The 18,140-nt window shown below is 42.5% G+C and overlaps 1 protein-coding gene across 2 annotated transcripts in view; it reads right to left on the bottom strand.

Moving 5' to 3' along the window:
• Window positions 1–18,140, bottom strand: part of CDH4 (cadherin 4) — a 516,102-nt gene that overhangs the window by 180,188 nt on the left and 317,774 nt on the right. For both annotated transcript variants that reach the window (XM_064465346.1, XM_064465345.1), the window contains exon 3: window positions 1,138–1,361. In XM_064465346.1, the coding sequence (XP_064321416.1) occupies window positions 1,138–1,361 (224 nt within the window). The remainder of the gene's footprint in view (window positions 1–1,137; window positions 1,362–18,140) is intronic.

Genomic DNA, 18,140 nt, shown 5'->3' with positions numbered 1-18,140 from the left:
CCTGCTTAAATGTAACCACTAAGCCATCACAGAATTGGGTTTTTTGAGCAGGCACCAGACAATATAACTGCATTTACTCAGTGTAGTACACGATCTTCAGCCCAGACTAACACTGAAAAGGAAGGAGAAAATGAAAAGGTGGAGAACTGCTGCTGCCAAAGATGATATGGAAAAGGTGGGACAGAGACAGCTACTCAAGGAGCAGACCAGAAGAAATGTGTTTTCATGGAGCAGTCCCCAATTACAACAGCACTGTGCAGCCCACCGCTGTATTTAACTGAAGCAATACTGCTCTCAGACTGCTGGGCAGGGACAGATCCTTCCTGCTTTTCAGCTACCTGTATGAAACTCAGAAAGAAAGCAAGCATCTGTAACCTTCGTCTGAAATACTGAACGGTGCTGGCTTTTCACTCTTCGGCTGCGGGGAAGGGAAGACACTGGCATTGAGCAGAGGGTACGTTTGCCACTGCGATGCCATGTTGTGCTCTGCTGCCCTGCTGGCCCGTGCTGCATGTGAGCATATGCCCCTTATCAGGCAGCAGCAATGTCCCCGTCCTTGATGTGTCGGAAGGGAACAAGCCCAAATCTCCCCTCTGGAAGCCTGCCACAGAGCTGCGGGGCCGTGCAGATGGCTCGCGGAGAGAAAGGAATCACTGCAAAAACCAGGGAGATGCCTTAGCAGCATGGCAGCAGCAGCCAGTGCGCGACCCCAGGTCTATGCTGTCACAAAAGAAACCTCAACTTCATCTTGTATTTCTGAAGAAGATGGTTGACTTAGACTCTGGAGAGAGGCAGGCACCCTTCATTTGCAGGTTTTATTTCATGTCAAGAGAGTATCAGCAGTGAGATGCAAACACAAGGTACATAACCTGCAGTATATAACAGAGCCAAGTGATCACATCAAAATATGAAACTGTGAACTTAGAGTACGCTTCCCTCGCTGGTGACCTAAAATCATTTCTGTCAGAGACGATCAAGGATCACTTGCAAGACATTTGCTTCTGCTTTTGATGTTTTCTACCCAGACACTTCCTCTGGCAACACAAACAATCCAACGCCACACGTAACTTTTAAAGGTTTGGGGAACGCGAGTAAAGGAAGAATGAAAGAAGAAAAAGAGCTTTGAAAACTTCTTACCTTGTGTCCATTGTGTTGCGACTTCTCTGCCACCAGAAACCTGACGATTGCCTCCCATCGGCGCAGGGTCTCGGGATCCCATGCGGTCAGCATCAGTATCAGCTGCTTCGAGGGCATCTGCACCTGGTGGGCAGCATATATGGTCCCATCTGCTCTCACCTTGAAGTCTAGGCTGTTGGTTTCATACCGAACTCCCTTGTTACTGGCACAGTTATTAAATTTTACTAGAACAGAGAACAAGATATGGGAGAAACGTGTGAGATTGGCGTGATAAGGAAAGCAATCAAATACAAGTTTCAGACATTTAATTTTCACTGATGTCTTCTATATCTCTAATAACCATCAAGGAAATGATTTAACTGTTTCTTCGACCTTTCAGAAGTGCTCTTGTGCTTTATCTCTGTTCCCCAGGGAAGAAGTTGTAAGCCATTTTTAAAGTATTTGATACAGTTTCATTAGATCTCAAACACAGCTGTTCCCCATTTCTACAAGTGGATTTCTCCCTTGTCGCCATTATCTTTTAAATTCGACTGGAGTCTATTACCCACACCATGGGTATTTTTTTGCACGAAATGTTCTCCATTTCCCTAACCCTTCAATAACCTACTTACCAGATAGGCTATTTGCACATTCTTAACTGAAATTCAAAAGCCCATAACAATTCCATTATCAGAAATATAAAACCGAAAAACTTAAACAAAGAAGAAAAATTAAAACCGTTCTGCAGACGGCATCCACTGCTGGGACTGGACCCCTGCAAGCAGAGCTGCGATCCCACCCTGGCTGACCCCTCCGCGTGTTACAGCTACTGCAAAGAACTGTAAAACTTCACTTTGCAAACCACAACTTGTCATTTAAAAGCCTACACTTTTAGATCAAAGCTCCCCAGCTGCTGATATTTTTATTTTTGGCCTTTTTTGGTCAAATTCTTTTACAGTCTAGTTTGAAAACTTTTTTTTTTTTTTTTTTGGCATTATGAAATATGTCACATACATTAGGCTGGCAGAAAACCAAACTATTATATGACAAAATTGACAAATCTGATAGAGACTGAACCTGCAGCTAATCGGATAGGAAACAAAACACTTTCTGCCATTCGAGTAATCCACGGGGCGGAACACACATGTGGTGAAGGAAAACATATTGTACCCATAAAAACATCTCAACTGAGTGAGAACGGATACACAGCTTTCTAGCTAGGATCGTTATATGGGTTCTCATGCTGTGTCTTCCGAGTGCTTTGCCACGATGCTCCGAGCCTGCCATGAGACAAGGAAAACCTGCTAGCCCAAGGCTCAGGGAGCTTCAGCAAGCACTTCGTTTTTGCATGAGAAAAGCTAAGTCAGATGAAGCTTACCTAGACTGGCTGTGGTGGGAGGAGAAGGGATGCAGTGGCAATCCAGGCGAGAGGAGCTCTTGAGCCAGTTTTACCTCAGCCATCCTCTTCCTCCCATACCAGAGCTGACTGCTTCTGCAGTGGTGCTTTGAGCTGAATCAGGGACTAAGCTGGATTTAAATAAAAATATCTGAGGGATGGCACAGGCGAAAGAAAAAAGCAGCCAGGGAAGTGCTCGACCAGTGCTGCTGCCAAAGCCCCCGGTACCATCACAGTATGGAGAAATGAGGAGCAGACTGTAGTGGTGGAAGGAAAATCAGCCCCTCCTTCACCAACAGCACCCCACAATAACCGGGGTGCTGTCAGCATGTTCTAACTATATATCTTTCAAAGGCTTTCTATGCTATGTATTTATTTACACCACATCATACATTTTTATGTGTGTGTGGTGGGAATGGTTACCTAATGCTGCAGTAATTACTGGGCACAAACAGCAAATGTCACGCATTGATTTATAAAAAAGAAGATGGATAAAGTTATCTAGCATACAAAAAACCTGTGGGCAATGCTTTCAAGCAATTTCATTGTCATAGGCTACATCATTAAAATCTTGTTTAGTCTAGAATCCAGGGAAAACAAAAGTCCTTCAACTTTGTTTTGGAGAGCAGGGGTTTGCCCGTCTTTACTTTTCACTCTAGATCAGACTGCAGCAAATAACCTCCACGCCTATCTCATCTGAAATGCTTTAGTTGAGACATTTGAGGGGTTATCTCTGCTTTCTGCCTCCAGAAGCATAAAAACGTTTTCCAGTGTAACAGGAAGTAGCATCTCCTGCATTACTCAAAGTTTAAATGAAACCTTGGTCACAATTTTTAAGGGACAGGATATTATTTAATCACTACTTTGACCACAGTTTGACGCTCTTGGCGCTCTTGCTTTCAGCCGCTGAGTGTCAGAGCACAGGGCAGATATTCAGTGGCCTGGAGGAGGGGATCTCTGCCTTACGGAAGTGAAACATCCATCCACTTAAATAAACAAAGAAGAAAACCTACAGGATTGAGTCTTCCATAAGTTTCCAGAAAAGCCAGGAATTATCTCAAACTTCAAAGCTCAGGTGTACAAGTTGGAAGCCAAACTTAAAAAAAAAATATGTGACCATGCTGAGGCTCCGAACTTGAGCATTGTCAGAGCTGGAGCTTGGGCCCTTCTCGAGGCGCCATGTAGTGCATGAGCCACCCTGCCCAGACCCAGCCACTGCTGAGGGCTACCAGTCCACGCCAAGAAGGCAATGCTCTGGCCTTGAGGTCAACCGGCACAAAACAGGTCGTCTCCTGAAGGCTGAAATTTCTTATCCCCCAAAACGAAGTTTCACTTCTAAACGGCCTGCTGGGGACAACGCGTGGTCAACACTAACTCCAAAACTCTGTGGTGCCACCATCGATCTGATCATATGGGCAATCCCCGGTCAGTTCTCACATCCCTGCCAGGCCCTGCTTGCTTTAACAGTAAAGACACAATTTTTAGATTAGTCTGAAAGTTAAAAATTCATGAAAGCACTGAATGAGGTTAAACACACACCGGGTTTGGTGGCACCTACAAGAACCAGGGCTGCACACCCGGAGAAACTGGGATGTCCCTGGAGACGCGCGAGGTGGCTGGAGCTGCCAGGGGAGATCCCCCGCACCCCTGGGGACCACCCTGCTGTGAGATCTCCTTCATCTCTCAGGAATTTCTGCAAAGCTCCCCTGAGTTCACAGCTATAACAAATACGTGTGAACACATTGAGTGCTTCGCTGCTAGGATGTTATTTATTTTCAGCTCCACGCCATCAGTGTTGTTAGAAATGAGGTACATCAGTTGGTGTATTATTGCACTCCTCTGCTATATAATGGCAATGCAAAAAGCGAGTTCCATCTATACCTCCTGAAGTACCCACATATCATATACAAAAAGACATTTGAAGAAAGGCATTGAAGAAAGGAGTGATCATGACTGCACATTAAAAACAATTCAGAGCTTGCTTTCATTTTATTGAGATTAAAAGAAAGCCCTACAGTGTACTAGTAGCCTGAAAGAAAAAAAACCAACCCCTTCCTATACGTGTATGTAGTGATTTCAGTATTCAAAGTACTTAAACATCTGCTTAAGACACAGCGCATTGCTCCAATATGCTGCTCTGGTGTCATATGTCACTGTGTCGACTTTTATGCTCCATTATCTAAAAATGGCTACCTCTTAGACAAAGTCCCTCTGTGACTCGCTAATTACTTCCATTAGTTTAAAATAAACTTGACTAGAGACAGAGAAAATCCTGAGAGAAATTAAGACTAATTTTTTAAACAAGCAATGTCTCTGCTCCACACTGCTCTTCTCAGGTAGCACAGGTAGATGAATGCTCAGCAATGCATTAACACAGCCAACTCCTCTCCGAAGAGTCCTTAGGAGCTGCTAACACAAAAAGGCTTCAAGGACGTATGGATTCCATAACGTTTAGTCACTAAGAAGGACGGCACCTTGCACAGCTGCCCAAACAGGCCATGGCTCACCTGAGTGGCTTTGCAGAAGATTGCGGCCACACAGGGGAGACAATTCAGAAACTCATGAATATTAGGTATCACCATGTTTATACATGTTTATACGCAGCGTAGAAAACACATCTGCAACACAGTATAGATGAACCGCTCACGTTTTCGCCACATGGTTGCAAGGAGTCTCGTTAGAAATCCTGTGCTCATCCTCCTTGCTGCCCTGGGAGAATGTTTCCTTGGGCTGTTACATGACTACTGAGATGCACTGTTGTACATATACACGCACACATATACATCATTCATATGTACTTCTTATATATATTATCCAAATATACGTGTATAGGTTTAGAAAACAAAGCAAGCTGTTGTTCTATAATAAACACCACAGCTCAAGGAAAGGAGATCTCACCCATATTTTCAAATTTCACCTCTTACCTTTACTCTTTGCTCTCATGGAAACAGGAATTAAAAGTTCATCCCATGGCAGAAAACTTCTGCTTTTTTTTTTTTTTTTTTTTCTCTTTTTCTCCTCTACAAAGCTCTAAGAATACGTAATTTACAGTTGATGCAACTCTTGACTTTAAAATAATTTAATAAATAAACAAACAAACATTGGCTCTGTTTACTAGACTTAGATCTCTCTGTGGACACAAATCCATCTTTCTTTGACTAGTTTGAAGTCTAAAGAACACTGCATGAATTTAACATTCAAAAGCTGCAGCATCAGTAATTAGGATTTCAGATAAACAGCAGAGCCACACATCTGTCATTTTTACAGGATGGTAAAAAAAGAAAACTTTTTTTAATATACTCTGGAAAAATGTTCAGTGATGCTTATCGAAAGCTTATGCTGAAAACAGCATCAAATGCCTGATGAAAAGAAAACCAAGAAGGCACCCTCATTAGCAGGCTTTTAGGTTTAACCCTTTACCCTCATCATTTTTAATTGCTTCTCTATGAAAGCAGAACCTACAACAATTTGATATGCTGAAATAGGTATTGAGTGATGGGCAGCGAAGCTGCAGGAGTCTGCAGCAATCTGCTGGACATCTGAGAAAAAAAATAGTACCCTTCTTCAAAAAAGACACAGGGTGAAAAAAAATTCAACAAGTTTTGCATTGTTCCCTTTTATTATTTAGCTTGTTAAGCTAGCTGGACAGAGTCAAATGATCAAGCGAGGATCTTGAAAGATGTACGAATACACTGAACTTCCTTGCCCCCCAAATGTCTGAGAAATATATTGAATTTAATAGGACTATAAATGGTATAAACCAAAGCATTCACTTTAAGCCTTATCCTTCTGGATTCTCCTTTAACTTCTCCTAGTCCATTAAAAAGTGCCCCCTCGGGCAAGCTGCACAGGGCTGGAAGAGCAGGAGGGATAATACTTATTTATTAGGATATACCCCCTGGCGGGACATCATCCCACAGTTCAGGATATGGGTCCCTTCAGGACTCTGTTTTTCACCACGGTTTTGAGGATTATCGCTGCAAAGATGTTTCTTTCGTGATGAACTTCAAAGCAGCAAATACACACCACTATTTACAGCTGGATCCTTTCTGCTTTTCAAGTTGTGTCTCTTGAACAGCTCCCTTTACACCCGGCGCGACTGTGATAAACCTAAGCCACCAAATCCACTCCCTTGCACCACTTCTGTGAACACCATTAAGATGAGGATGGCTTAATTGTAACCTTTGGAAATTTCAGATGTTCAGGTAACCTGCAGAGTCCTGAGCATGTATAGAAATGTTCCTTTTGTGTCAGCGTTAGCAAATCACTTGTATTCCTGCCCTGGCACTTCTGGCCCAATGCTCCCATACGTCTGCACCCATCCATCTTCTCTGGCTTCTGCGGGGTGGGCGGCAGTCCTGGCCAGCATTCCCCCGCATGTCACCACATCAGAAATTTAACTCCCCAGCCGTCTAGTGGATAGGAACCTGTTGTCTAAGAACAGGCATGAAACCATTCAGTTAATGAAAACAATGTATGTGTTCCTGGGCACCCTGTGAGTGCATTACATTCACACAAACTCATTCCTCCATTAAGTGCTAATGCGAAACAGAGCGCGCTGTGCCTCATTGGAAAGCTTCATTTATTTGAGAAAGTAAGTATGTAGTATAAACTTTTACGTGGCCACATTTTTGAGGCATCTTCCTTTATGTTCACGCAACCCCTCCGCAATTCTGTGAGAAAACTGTTTTACAGCAGTGGGAACAAACCGCAGTCAAGTGACTTCGCCATGGCCATGCTGGAAATCCCCAGCAAAGCTGGGCGCTGAATCCTGAAATTCAGGCTCCCCGTTTCTCATCTGAACTGCCAGATCACACTGCCTCCACCACCCACACACAGGCTAACCAAATACAAGACAGAAGTTTTAAATGGGAAAACGGACATTTACAGGCACTTCAAAAAGTAAACAGGGGCAGATTCTTGGTCCTACAAACCACTGGTGTATTTCCAAATTAGCTCTGGGTTAAAAAATCAAGAAATGTCACACGACCTATTATTGAAATTGCTTTGTAGAAGTGAGTCCTGTGAACAAACGTAAACACGTGGTGGAGTTCTGGGACTGAAATAGCTCGTCTACAAAAGGCTAACACTGAAGGGAAGGCAAGAGGATTTTGTTTCTCTTGTACTAAGGGGATGAATGTATCCGGGTTCAACAGGCTTTTCGACCACACTGGAAGAACGCGGAGATGTTGCTGTTTCAGTGTTTGCTGGAAATGAAAACCGACTTGAGCCACTCCGCTTACATGCAATGCTACATGTAAGTCCGGAGTCCTGTTTCTGTCCCATTCCTGCTTACAGTGAATCCCATACTATCATACAATACACAACCAGATTTGCTTCATGCAGTTAATAAAATACTCAGAGCCCTTCTCCTTCTGTAGAAGAAAAACAATGCATAAATAGGAAAAAAATGATGGCCGTAAAAACTCATAGAAGGAATGTATAATCTTCATCCTCCCATTACTAATTTTATAGGTTACATTTTCAACCATGTCCCCATAAAAAATATTACACTAATAAACTCTTAGTGTCTTTATTTAATAATTTATAGCACTGTGGGAGAACCAAACTCTACTGGTAAAAGGTAAAAACAGCAATTCGAACAGCTACTTCAGAGTCTAATAAACATATCCCTAGTGATCAAGTTTAAGACTATACAGTTTAAGAAAATGCTTTGATACAGAAAACTGTTGGAAAGAAATGGATGTTTGTTGGTTGGTATTTGAGTGTATATAAAAATGTGCAGGCCCATACCCTCGACTTCACAAAGCACTGACTATTCATCAAGTGTTCTCAGAGTAAAAAACAAAATAGATGAGTTAAGAGAATTAATGAACTGCCCCACAGTCTATCACCTGCTGAAAATATTTAGCATGATTTAGCATGTTCTTAATGCTATTTTCTTGCAATTAATGGTACAGAAATCTGCTGCAATTTTATCCATTTCCCATATCTCAGGTCAATGTGAAACATTACATCCAATTTTCCAGTGCATTATTTATGATCTCTGAGCTATGACTGCTAATATTTGCCTTACTGGAATAATAATAAATTACCATAACAATTTACCATATGTAATTATGTTAAACAAAATCTTTATTTATCTTCCTGTAATCTTCAGTCACTGTGAATCCTCCTATACGGAATATGCAATAATACAACATTCACGACATTCCCAACCTATTATACGCTTCTTAGAAGTGACTCCAAGTGCCAGTCATTGGGCTACACCTCTGAATCAGCAAACGAGCGGCAATCTGTCTCCAGCAGCAAGTAACATAGATCTGAAATGGCACATAAAAGTAATTTACATTTAAAAGTACATTTTGAATTTCCCCACTTCAAATTCCAAAGCTCAACCCCCTCCATGATCAAATTATCCACGCAGGTTTTAGGCGCACACTAGTAAAGTCCCAACTACCTCCTGTTCATTTGCAGGCTGTTTTGCTTTCACAAAGCCAGGACTGCCTCCAGTAGGTTTTATGGAGAAAACTGCAAGCCTTGTTCATGCACAAGTCATTTATTAAAAAAAAATAAAAATATCTCTCTGTGGGCAGAGCTACATGGAAAATTCATCTTTTCATTCCCAGAGCTACCTAAATGCTTTCAACACCTTTTCCAGCTTTATAGTCACTTTTAATAGCTCTTGCTTACACAGGGTTTCTGTTTCCACAGCCAGATGAAAAGAAAAGGAACAATACATTTCAACACACTGAAATCAGGATCCTTTAGAAACTCATTCTGTCACCTGTACAGTCAGCCAGTAGCAATGAGGAGCTGAGAGTACATTAAAGGAAGATCTAAATCCCATTCAAACAAAACAAAACCAGGCCTACAGTAAACAAAACCCAATTCCCATACACTGCCTGTCTCCTTCATACTACCACCACCAGTGCTATTTTTCATTTACTGGAAGCCAATCCAACTAAAATACATGTTTTTAAGGAAGAAGAAGAAAAAAAAAAAGCAGCATATTTCACTTTTGGTATTGGAATTGGAGGGGAGTACAGACCCCTGGAGAGAAGGACTGTAGAACATGATAGAAAAGATGAATCACTCTGGCAGCAGCCAGCCAGCCATTAATTTTCAGCAAGCCAGGAGTTGGTCCAATTAAACCAGGCTCCTTTCTCTACATTAACATGCTTTACTCAGTTTTTTCCCAAAGCTAAAACATCAGCTCAAGACCCCAAAGGCTTTTCTATTTAGGATCAATCAATCTACCTTGCTGCACTGTAAAACATACACTGTCAGCTCTCAGGCTAGCTCAAAAAAGAGCAACGGTGGAAAAATTTGATAAATTGACATGTTCTGGCAGTCAGTAGAGGGATTCTTCCTACACTGTCACTTATTTTTATCTGATTAGAAACAAGTATTAGTAAAGGGAATATTCCCCTCTATTCTCTTCCTGGTATTTAGCACGGGGCTAAAGGATGAGTCTTTTCATCCCCAATATTCTAAATCCAAGCCAGAAGCTTCCCACCGCAAAGGCAGAGAGATGCTATCCATATTTCAAAGGGCAGTGAGTTTGAATTGGATTTGCATGATGTGGAACTCACATTCAAGCCTCTTTTGCAGCATAGGAACATGAACCTGCATCTATTAGCGCCTCATGTTAAAGACGTTATTCACTGCTTTCCACATTTTTATGCTCAGGGCTTTAGCGTGAGTGTGCAAGCTCGCCTTCGGGTTTCCAGCACCTGCTTTGGCAACGACTGCTTTATTTGGGATTTCATTACTCATTTGAGATCCCATCACTCTCCCTCTACCCTACTGAGACATTTCAGAAATGACTAACTAATAAATGAGCCAGGGACTGATGCCAGAGGCTAGTAAGAAGGGCACTTATATGGTCCGAAGTCCCCTGCAAAGCAGCACCCCAAGCTGGGATAGATAACTCAGAGGATTACCCCTCTCTTTGGTGAATGCCATAGCAACTATGTTGTTGGCTTCCATTCTTGTTCTCAATAGAAATCTTTATCCTTGGATAAAAACCTTTCACAGCGGTTTCATTATGACAGTCCTCCTCTGTTCTTAACAGTAAGGTGGACTGAAAGCCACTGGGATGTGCAGCTTCAGCTTAAGAGGCAAATAAAGAGAAGCCTGGTTTGAGTAATCTCACAAATACCAACAGCACCACACTTTTCAGTAAATGCTGAGTTTTTTACGGGCAACCGTTTTTGTTCTTTGCTCTTCTTTAAATTCCATACATCTGTAGGATAGTACTGAGATTCGCTATGGCACTAATGAGATCATTTTGCAATTAAAGGCTAAGTAGAAACAAACCTCTCACCACTCTACAGGAGAGTCTGGGTTCTCTGATTAAGCAGCAGTAAATAAACCTGTTTCACTCTTGGTCCTGGTGCACAGGCTTTCTATGATTAACTCTCCAAACAAGATGGACTGATTGACCCCATGGATTAATCAATGAGTTTCTCAGCTTCAGAGCAAAGTGCAAGTTGTGGGAGTTACCTGCAGTAGGATTTGTTTTAATAATTATTACTACAGCACACAGTACATAAATCCCAGGGCGCTTTATTTGGAGGTTTTACCCTTAGCGCTAATGATTTTCACAATGCTCCCATGTTTGTCAAACTACCTACATGGGAAAAGATTTTAAGCATCACTATGCATTTCTTGAGGAAAAAACTATCAATTTTATGGTAGCTTAATGTGATAATTGTAAAGGGAGGAGCCTGTGTAATTGTAGGGCAATCTCTAGGTTACAACAGCTGCTTGCCCATCTTCCCTGTTGGCAGGAGTGTCCCTGGGAGATGCTATAGGGTGGCTGGGGCTATTACCTGGGAGAAGCCCCAGGTGTGCCGCACCAAGCACCTTCTCCCCAGCGCTCCCAGGCAGAGCAAAGAGCCCGGCTCTGCTGGTACCAGGAACATCCCCGTGTTCGGAGCAGTGGGGGGAAGCAGGCAAGCACAACCACAGCCATCCCTGCCAGCTCCCAGCTGCCCCACTGACGGCCCTGGGGGTTCTTCCTCTCTGTCACAGATCTCTTTTCAACTTGCCAGAACTGTATTTGAAAGACATGGGGACCTGCTGGAAGATTTTAGGGAGAAAAAAAATAATGTGAGCACAGGCCATTTGCAGTCTAGGAAAAGAAGTTGAAAGAGATGCTCCAACCGTGTCAGATAGCCTCGGGCTCCTCTCTCCTCACACTCTTCAAAACAAACAAGCTCTCAACACCTAGAAACAGAGGCTGCACATGTCAAGGGAGAAAAAAAATCAGACACACCAGTAAAGACACAGAACTCCTCATGGACTTGACTTGCGTGTAAACACTGACAACTTTGGGCTTGACTGTTCTTGTCTTCTTTAGCCTGGCTCAGGAGCAAACATGCAGTGATCCAGGGAGTCAAATCACAATGTAGTAAATGAATGGCTGTTTCGGGCAAGAATATTAGAAATGGAAAATTCTGTTATCTGTAAGAATCAAGGCAGGGTAGCTATATTTAACCTGCAGCCGCTGTGCCCCTCTGTTTGTCCTTACTTTCAGCTGTAGCCTACACAAGTCTTCAGGTTTCAAGAGAAATTAATATTATGTGGAATAAAACACTGGTACCTGGTGGGCTCAACCGCTCTGACATTTGGACAAATTCAGAGAGCTTTATTTACAGATGGAGGCTCTGGGTTCTGTTTCTGGCACTCGGTCAGAGGGAGCAGGAGAAGAAAAAGTGGCCTTGATGCCAAAGCTGCACTTGAGTGGGTAATAAATATTGGGCAAGTCGAGAGACGGCAGGGCTGCGTTGCTGCAGAGAGCCATCGCATCCTGCCCCAGGGCTGGGCTCCAGTGTACACTGAATTCATCGGAAATTCATCCACGGAGCAAGAAATTAATTGGAAAAGCAAAACCACAATAAAACACAGCTCCATGCTCTCTGTTGTTGGTCATCACTGAATAAAAATGAACCTCCCGGCCTCTGCAGCCACCCTTGAACAGGCCATGTCCTGCCAACTGCATCCCCGCAGCCGTGGCGCTCGCTGCTGATGCTTCCGATGGAGACACAGGAATGACGTTTACTGTAATTTTTCCCTTGCCGCTTTTGCGTTTACCCCCTCTGCCCCTTCTTACTACAGTGGTCTCCAACGGAAAGGCAGTGCTCCCCTCGCCTGAAGAATGACCTCAGGATTCAACTAGAAACCTTAAATTTAACAGAGTGCTTTTGGAAGGGCTCAGTACCGTCAATTAAAACAGAGAGGGACTAAAGCCAGTAAATTAGAGAACATGACAAATGCAGCACAAAGCACTGACGATCCCAGAAGGTATCAAATTTAGTGTTAAAGTAAAGAAACAATAGGGAAGTCCAAGACATTTCAGAGTGTAGTGAATCAAATTAAATTGCCTGAAATTCCACATGGAATACATTTGACAAATTTCTTTCCCCCTCTTCAGCTTTCTGTTTGAGATGAACTGTCGTCTGGCAGCTTCAAACGTCTGGCACAGCTTCAGCTTCAGTTTGCTGGGGCTGAATCCAAACACGAACCTGAACTTTACCAGTTCTGCTCTTTTTGTAAACATACTTGCTGTGGCTGCCAAATGCTTTCCAAAAGCACACAAAACCCAGAATCCAAAAGGAAAACATTGTCTTGCTGCAATAAAATTTGCATTTTACCACCTCTCGGTAGTATCCCGTGTGCAGAGCCGTCAGTCGGTCAGAGCCCACCTTGCTCTCTTATTTCCCCACACATTTTAGAGGGGACGGAGCCGGGAGGTCCTGCGGGAGGGATGCGTCTCCCACACACCCGGTATGAGTCCATCCCATTTGTCAACCCCGTGGCGCTGCAGCCCCGGCAGCGCCGGTGCCACTTCTTCCCCCAGGGCTGCGTGGGCAGCTAATAATACAACAATTAGCAGTAGGATTCCTCAGACGTGATGGATAAGACAAGCAGTAAAATGTCATTATACACGTGTCACCGATAGCGAGGACCAGTTTAGATTACCCTAGTGAGTAGTCTCAGGAACAAATTCATTTTAAGGTAGGGAACTTCAGGCAGAGGAGGAGAGGGTTGTGATCAAATTGCTCCTGAGCGCAGATAGCATCAGCCTTGATATATCAGATTTTTTTTCACTTTGCTTTTAAAACAGAACTGTTTTTGCAAAAACACTTACAACAATGGCACAGTTCTTTGAAGCAGGATGCGATTCTTCACCAGTAGCATCCTACTAACCATGCGGATTCTCTCCTGAAGAAAACAAATTCTTTCCTCCTCCATTTTAAAGCTTTCTAAAACTACCAAGCTCCATAAACTCTCCAACTGCAGAAGGCTGAAACGAGGCCACCTTTAGGCTGAAGAGCAGCAAATGACAGAGGTGTGTGAATTCTGGCAGAAGACACAGAGACAAGCAGATGCTGTTAGAAAAGAGTATTTTATTGTCCACAAAGCATCGGCCTCATCTCTGAGAGCCACATGGAATTCCACCACCACCTAAAATAGACAACATCTGGTTCATATAAACTCTGATTCACTGCATGCCTTCTCTCCCCTTGGATTTTAATAATGAGTAGATCTTGTAACTATTATATTTGTATTTGTTTTATCCATCTAGATGTTTTTCTATGCTATTAACTACAAACTGAAAGCTCTTTCTAAAAATAGTATAAAATATACTTAAAATATGCATACGGCCTTTATTAAGGAAATCCCTATACTGAATTTTTAGATGAAGTAAAAGTACCACTGAAACCACTAATTAGCAAGCAAGCCTTTACCTGATTTCCTGAATAGGATGAGACTGAAGAAATTGCTTTTGATTACAATAAAACCCCAAAGAAATGGGGTACAAAACTGACTACAGCTCCTAATGTGAACCAGCGTGGTAACGAACTAAACCCTCCCATTACTGCACCACTGTGACCGCTCCCGGGAGCTGTTCGAGGGGGCGTGCAGCCAGCTTCAATGGTCAGGTGTCAACGTTTTAAAAAAACCTCTCTAAGGTGGCACTTTCTCTGCAGAAGAGACAGATCCAGACTGTGCCTGAAGAATACAACATTCTTTCTCCCCTGGAAAAGAGTAATACGATCAGGAATGCAATAGTTGGAAGTGAACTCTTCATAGTGAGAGTTCTTTTGTCCCAGGACTTTTTTTTTTTTCTGATGAAACTCTTGACCTTTCTGGGAATAAGTTGATTTAGAAGTGACTTTTTAATTTCTATGGCTGAATAACTACCACCATAAAAACCCACACAGTGCAATAAATAAATACCGCTTGCAAACTTCAGAACTCTCTGCCACTGCTTCATCCATCAAAACTAATTCTGTAAAAAGTAAAAGATGTGACAAACTCAACCAGCCTTTTCCCCCCTCTTACAAAAAGACTGAAATCTATTTCTGGAAATGTCGTAACGTTTCTATTAAATGATTGAGTCCTCTGGAAGTGTTCAGTGGTCCTACACAAACATCCCCCACAAGCACCAGTAGCCCTTGTTTCTGTAAGCCCAACACACTGGGCAGCTCAGGCCCAAGCGCTTATGCATGCAGAAATCCTGTCCTACTCATGGCATAGAATTTCTGGGAATGTGACGGAAAACAGAAATTGCCACAGATGTCTGAATTGCTGAAATTGGAAAGCAAAAAGGGCCGATAGCTGAGTTTCCCTTACCCGGTGTCAGCACACAGTGTGACTCGCAGGCTGAACCCTCCCCTTCACAACAATAAACCCTCGAGGTGGATTAACACGAATGCAAGAAATATCTTGGCTTTGTATCTTTTTTTTAATTAAAAAGTTTTGCACGTAAACAAATACCTTCTCTTCTTCCAAATCCACACCGACACCCACTACTTATCATTCTGAAGTGATCGCTAGAGGACACATGATTAAAAAATCCCACATTCCATGGAGTTTTTCTTAGTACTGCCCATCATTGTGCTGTCTGGTCCCTTTTCACTTCAGCTCAATGTTGAGTTTTAAGCTGACATCAAAAAGTCAGGCCACTTGAAGACATAAAAGTCAGCTATAAGGTTGTCATTTTAGTTTTTATTTATGTATTTATCGATTGGTTGATAAAGAAACATCGACTGGCTGATATATTTTAAAGGTTAAACGAGCGTGATGAATGATATCAGAGGAAGCCCTACCAAAGCTTGATTCCCACTTCTTTTACAAACTACACAGACATCAACAGCCTAAAGATACAATGATCCCGATTTACAGATAGCTACTGCAGAGTGATGAAGACACTTGAGCTGGAGCCTCATCCTCCCCTGACAGACGTGAAGGGAGCAGTTGGCACCGACCCTACGAGGACACTGCGTTGGCTCTTACGTCCTGTTACCAACACGGGTAGCAGCACTTCAACACTTCCAAGTCAAACATTGCAGTTTTTTCAAAACCAGGCCTCAGCAAGGACTGTCAGCTACCACTGTCAGTAATGTCTAGCTCAATGTAAACACTTCGTTAGTAACGTGATGAAATTACACCTTCAGGTTTTATTCGAACTACTGAAATAAACCTTTTCACAGGACACGTATGCTTTCATTTATACTGCACGGCTATGACCACAAGTTCTAATTTTTACTGTTTGATTATTCATTGTGCATCAGGTCTCAATTTAAGCTAGTATGCAAAGATGAGGAAGAATGGGCACTTGTTTATCTCAGTTTTTTTCCAATTAATTCAGGTTGTTCATTAATCACATTACTTTTATACTATGTGATAAGAAAGAAAAAAAAACCAGCAACCATCCAAATAACAAAATAAGACTCCCTTTATGGAAAAAAACAGGTTATTCTACAAAATTTACTTGCATGAACAGACTCCATTAAACCAATTAAAATATTCATGTATAGGGATGGTTCATATTATTGACTCAGCCTACAAGGGAAATTTTTCTTCTTTGTTGCCTTTAATGTCTACAATATTATGAGTGAATTGACCTAATAACAGATTCTATGATGGAGACTAGCACAGGTTCCATGAAGAATTTTGCCTGGAATTATGAAATTTTCCTAAATTTCCCTCCTCTTCCGTACCTGCACTGACAATAAATGGTAGATCAACCAGCAATCTCATGTCTATTACCAGGTGCTAGACCTGAATTAATCAAAACCAAAAACTTCCAACCCCTCAAAATGTCTGCTAAAAGTAACCATCATCTACCTTTTTTCTTTAACAAAAAACTTGGGAAAAGTTTAAATAAGAAACAAGAAAAATATTATTCAGTCCATAATTCATACAGTTTTAATGACATTTCTGACCTTTAAAACAGAAAGTATGAACAACTCACACAGACCACTGGGCAAATAGAAAAAGTAACAAGAAAAGACAGCAAAGAAAGGAGGAACTAACCATGAGGAATTCTCCATGGCTCCAATATGACAATATTTCTACACCGTAAAAATAAAACACCATCAAAACTTCACAAGCCACTGCCCTCACTTTGTCTGAAGATACTTCCTATTGCTCACCCGGTTGCTGCTTTGATTACTCTAACGTCCAAAAGTTTCTGATAAGTAGCCTTGTACTAAGGACTTGTTTGAAATGTGGTTACCAAAAGAGAATACTATTTTCTTTTTCTTGCATGCAAATACTAGCAAGAGCCCACACTCTCTCATCTGAATTACTGAGAATTGTCCAAAAGTGCTTACGAACTTCAACGAGCCCTTCTGATTCCTGCTCATTGATATATTAACGACTTTATCTTGGTCTGTATGAAGCATCAGGGTCCTGGGCTTTTAAAGATACCCCTTATTTCACTACCAAAATATGTAGCCTTGATTATTTTTGTGCTCAAGCTTGCTTGATGCTCGGTCACTACACTTATGTGCACAAGTCAGTTAATTATGCTGCAAATTATTCTACTTAGCCATTTCCCACCGCTCCTGTCTGACCTGAGCGTACGGTTGGCATGGTGAACCCACCTCAGAACCAGGTCATTACACAGAGGATGGGGCAGCCATCGAGCTCCACTGAACCCCAACGAGCCACATCACCAGCCCTGAATGAGGATGATTCAGATCTGTGTGGTTAACCTTGATGTTTTTCTGAACGTTTATACAAAAAATCAAACAAAAATGAGCAAATTTTTTTGTTGAACCTGGCTGCCATCGGCAAGTCCTTCTTCCTTGCAGGACTCTCCCCTGTGAATGCACCTCCCAAAACACCATGGCCTGTGTCCTCACGTGGTGAAAATGAGGCCATGGAGGTGCACTAGGAGCCCCCACCACTGCACGCGGACGGGAAGGTGGGATGTGCAACGGGGCAAGCAATGCTGAAGTGCTCTCCTCTGTTGCATGTGGCCAGGACACCTGCATGGCACCCATTCGCAGCATGCTTGGCTTGATAGCTGCTTATTTCCTTGGGCACCAAAGGGATCGAAGCTGTAAAATGAAAAGGTAGTGAGGAGGAATGTAACCGTCTGGGGAAGATCCCCCCAACCAGTAGTTTCAGAAAGAAAAATACAGGCTGTCTAGTTTAAAACCACTGTCATATGTTTACGCAGCCCTCCTCCTTGGGTATTTGCACTACACAATGCCCCCATGGAGCAGTGATATTATATGTTAGCTCTCTACCCTGTTATTTCTGGCTGCTTAAGCAGCAAAAGACCAATATCCCATTCAGCTATGCTCGGTTGGTGCAAGAGAAATCAGTGAGATACCGCTCTGCAGCTCACTTCATACAC

The sequence above is a fragment of the Phalacrocorax carbo genome, chromosome 14 (assembly GCF_963921805.1).
Source record: "Phalacrocorax carbo chromosome 14, bPhaCar2.1, whole genome shotgun sequence".
Taxonomy (NCBI): Eukaryota; Metazoa; Chordata; class Aves; order Suliformes; family Phalacrocoracidae; genus Phalacrocorax; species Phalacrocorax carbo.
Note: the sequence above shows the minus strand (reverse complement) of the source record. Positions and strands in the feature narration are given on the sequence as shown.